Source organism: Sinocyclocheilus rhinocerous, unplaced genomic scaffold, assembly GCF_001515625.1.
Source record: "Sinocyclocheilus rhinocerous isolate Xijiao unplaced genomic scaffold, SAMN03320098_v1.1 scaffold1201, whole genome shotgun sequence".
Lineage (NCBI taxonomy): Eukaryota > Metazoa > Chordata > Actinopteri > Cypriniformes > Cyprinidae > Sinocyclocheilus > Sinocyclocheilus rhinocerous.
This window is the reverse complement of record NW_015654059.1, coordinates 111,455-114,458: the sequence shown is the minus strand read 5'-3', so window position 1 is coordinate 114,458 and position 3,004 is coordinate 111,455. Positions and strand designations below refer to the sequence as shown.

Sequence of the window (3,004 nt, the reverse complement as noted above, 5' to 3'; positions counted from 1 at the left end):
ATATATATATATATATATATATATATATGTGTGTGTGTGTGTGTGTGTGTGTATGTGTATGTGCGTGTGTAAAATATAATAAATAATATATTAATAAATAAATTATTTGATTTTAATTTTAAACAATATGACTTTGTACAATTAAAATAATAATAAAAAACTTCCTTAAAAAACGAACACTTAAAAGAGCAAACTTCCAGGCAAACTCTCCAATGGCACCAGTAATACTCACAATCTCTGACATTTTGATAAACCCCTTGAGCGTCAGCAGTCCTGCCAAGTACAATTTTATTTCCCTAAAGAAGGTTTTAAGTATCAAGCTGCAAAATCTAAACAAACAGACTGCATGGGAATGAAAGTGCATGATCTGAGTGATAGGGCAGTTTAATGACAATTAAGCTAAACTGAGCCTGCTGTTGTGCCCATTATTGAATATATAGCGGCTTTAAACGAGACTGAGCAGTACACAATGCTTAGTGTGTCTGTGTATGTGTATCTGGGTCCTGAGAGGGGTACGGAGCGATTTGATGCTGAGGTCTCGCATGGTAAGAAAAAGTAGAATCTCACGCGACCCCTCTCACCCCTCCCCTTCACAACAGCTGCGTTTGACTATTGAGTGGCGGTTTCAGGAAAAAAAGTCTACTCTAATATTTCATTGTTAAAAATGCTGGGTTTTTTCACCAGCCTACCCTCACCAGGGCAAAGGATCTCACCATCAATGTGTCAGAGGCTGTAACCTTAAGGGGACGAGAACAATGTGAAAGATGGAGGTGCAAGATGGGAAACAAACTAAACTTCCTGTTTTGTTTCAGTATCGTTTCCTTCCAATTCAATGAGCAATGTGATTCACTCTGTGAATGTGTGTTTGTCTGAGATCAAGTACTCACCTTAATCTCCAGAATGCTCTTGTTGCCTCTCGGTGTAACTGTGGGCTTCTGAAACTCCTCGAACTTGGGGTCTTCAACATACAGTAGGTCATACTGATCAGTGGAGAAACCGTCTAACACAAAGGTCATTTTTGTGGCAACTGGAGGCTGAACATTGAGGCCTTTCAGAGAGGGTGTGATACAAAGGATATTTCGCTTATCCTCATCATGACTGCAGGTCTAGGCACAGAAAAAGACAAACACAAATATTAGCCATCTCTCTCATTACAATTGTGTAAAGTCAATGCTGAGGCATGTTAGATTCTTTTGTGTGGCCAAATCACTTTATCTTTTGTTTGTTTAGGAGCAAAGCATCTTCATATGTAAGACTTTTACAAGGCTTAAGTGTTTAACCAGGGGCCAAGTTTTCTCAGGAGTGATTACATGACTGAGCATACTTAAGTTCATATTTCAGAGGCTTTCTAGAAAACATCCAGCAAATGTAAACATTTACATTACAGTCACATTTATGCATTTGGCAAATACTAATATCTTGTATATATGTTTCAGAGAATGGATCTCTGCCAAAGTATGCAATCATACATAATTCTGATATTTCCATACGTTTTCATAATTAATTTATGAAAATGGCAACTTTTGAATACCTTAAAGCCTTCATTTGAAATGTGAAGCAATAAAAATGGCATCATACAAAATCATGCACTACACATACACTACTGTACAAAAGTATGGAGTTGGTAAGATTTTGTAGGTTTGTAGGAAAGAAGTCTCTTTTGCTCACTGCATTTATTTGATCAAAATTCAGTAAAAACAGTAATACTGTGAAATATTTTACAATTTAAAAAAAAGCTATTTTCTATTTTAATATATTTAAAATGTAATTTATTCCTTGTGTTGGCAAAGCTGAATTTTCAATATCATTACTCCAGTAACATGATCCTTCAGAAGTCCTTCTAATATGCTGATTTGTTGCTCACGAAACATTTCTTACTATTATGAATGCTGAAAACAGTTGTGCAGCTTACTATTTTTGTTGAAACAGTAATACATTTTTGTTCAGGGCTCTTGAGGAATGTTCAAAAGAACAGCATTTATCTGAAATAGAAATCTTTTGTAACATTACAAATGTCCTTACTGTCATTTTTGACCAATTTAATGTACACTTGCTGAATAAAAGTATTAATTTCTGAAAAATATTAAATCATATAGACCCCAAACCTTTGAACGGTGTATATAACCTTTTCAAACCAGATGTGAGATTCATCATCTTACATAGCATACATCAGAATCTTTAAGGCCAGTGGACAAAGAACCTTTGTAAGATTGAAGATCTGACTCAATGCAATTATGCATGAGCTACAACTCGAAGACTTCACTTGCCAGCTGTGGTTCCAGCCCTGCCAGGTCTTGCCACACATGCACACTCGCTGCCATGTTGTGGAGTCGCTGTGTGTTTCGTTGTGAAAGAGAAACTACTTTGTTTGGCCTTCCAAAAGAGGACACAACTAGAAATCAGCGGTTAAGTTGTATTTACAGCACTGTTCCAGAACAGTTCAACCCCAATATTCAGATGTGTGCTGCACATTTTATGGAGGATGAGGACTGTTTCCTGAACCAGTAGCCTACAATGCGCCTGTGGCACAAAGGCTGTTTCTATAAAGTTGCAGCGCGATACGCAACGCAACGCGTAAAAAGACAGTATAAGTCATTATAATCAGTAATTAGTATGTCCCCACTGGATGCAACCAATGCCTCATTTGTAATGGGTTTTATTGGTTTTGTCTCGTCCTGTTGGGAGACGGCATCACAGTATGCCAAGGGGCGTAACATTTCCGTCACACGCTTGAGGTAATAATCAGTAATCTACTGATTATTTTGACAACTGATTAATCTGACATTTTTTAGTAACAAACAGATCTAAGTGAAAACCAGGCTTTAGTATGACTATTTATATATAAACTAATGATGAGGCAATAATAAGTGGCTCAAATAAAATATCAAAACCAACAAATTACATGATTGTATTGAACAACATTTTTAAAATACATAATGCAATAAGCCTATACATAATATGAACATAACCAACTTAAGTACATTATGTATTAAAACAAATACCT

General features: G+C 36.1%; 1 protein-coding gene across 3 annotated transcripts in view; it reads right to left on the bottom strand.

Annotated features, from left to right (window-relative positions):
- The window catches only part of LOC107716667 (hepatocyte growth factor receptor-like), a 55,690-nt gene that overhangs the window by 12,485 nt on the left and 40,201 nt on the right, over nt 1-3,004 (bottom strand). For all 3 annotated transcript variants that reach the window (XM_016523170.1, XM_016523172.1, XM_016523171.1), the window contains exon 11: nt 888-1,106. In XM_016523170.1, the coding sequence (XP_016378656.1) occupies nt 888-1,106 (219 nt within the window). The remainder of the gene's footprint in view (nt 1-887; nt 1,107-3,004) is intronic.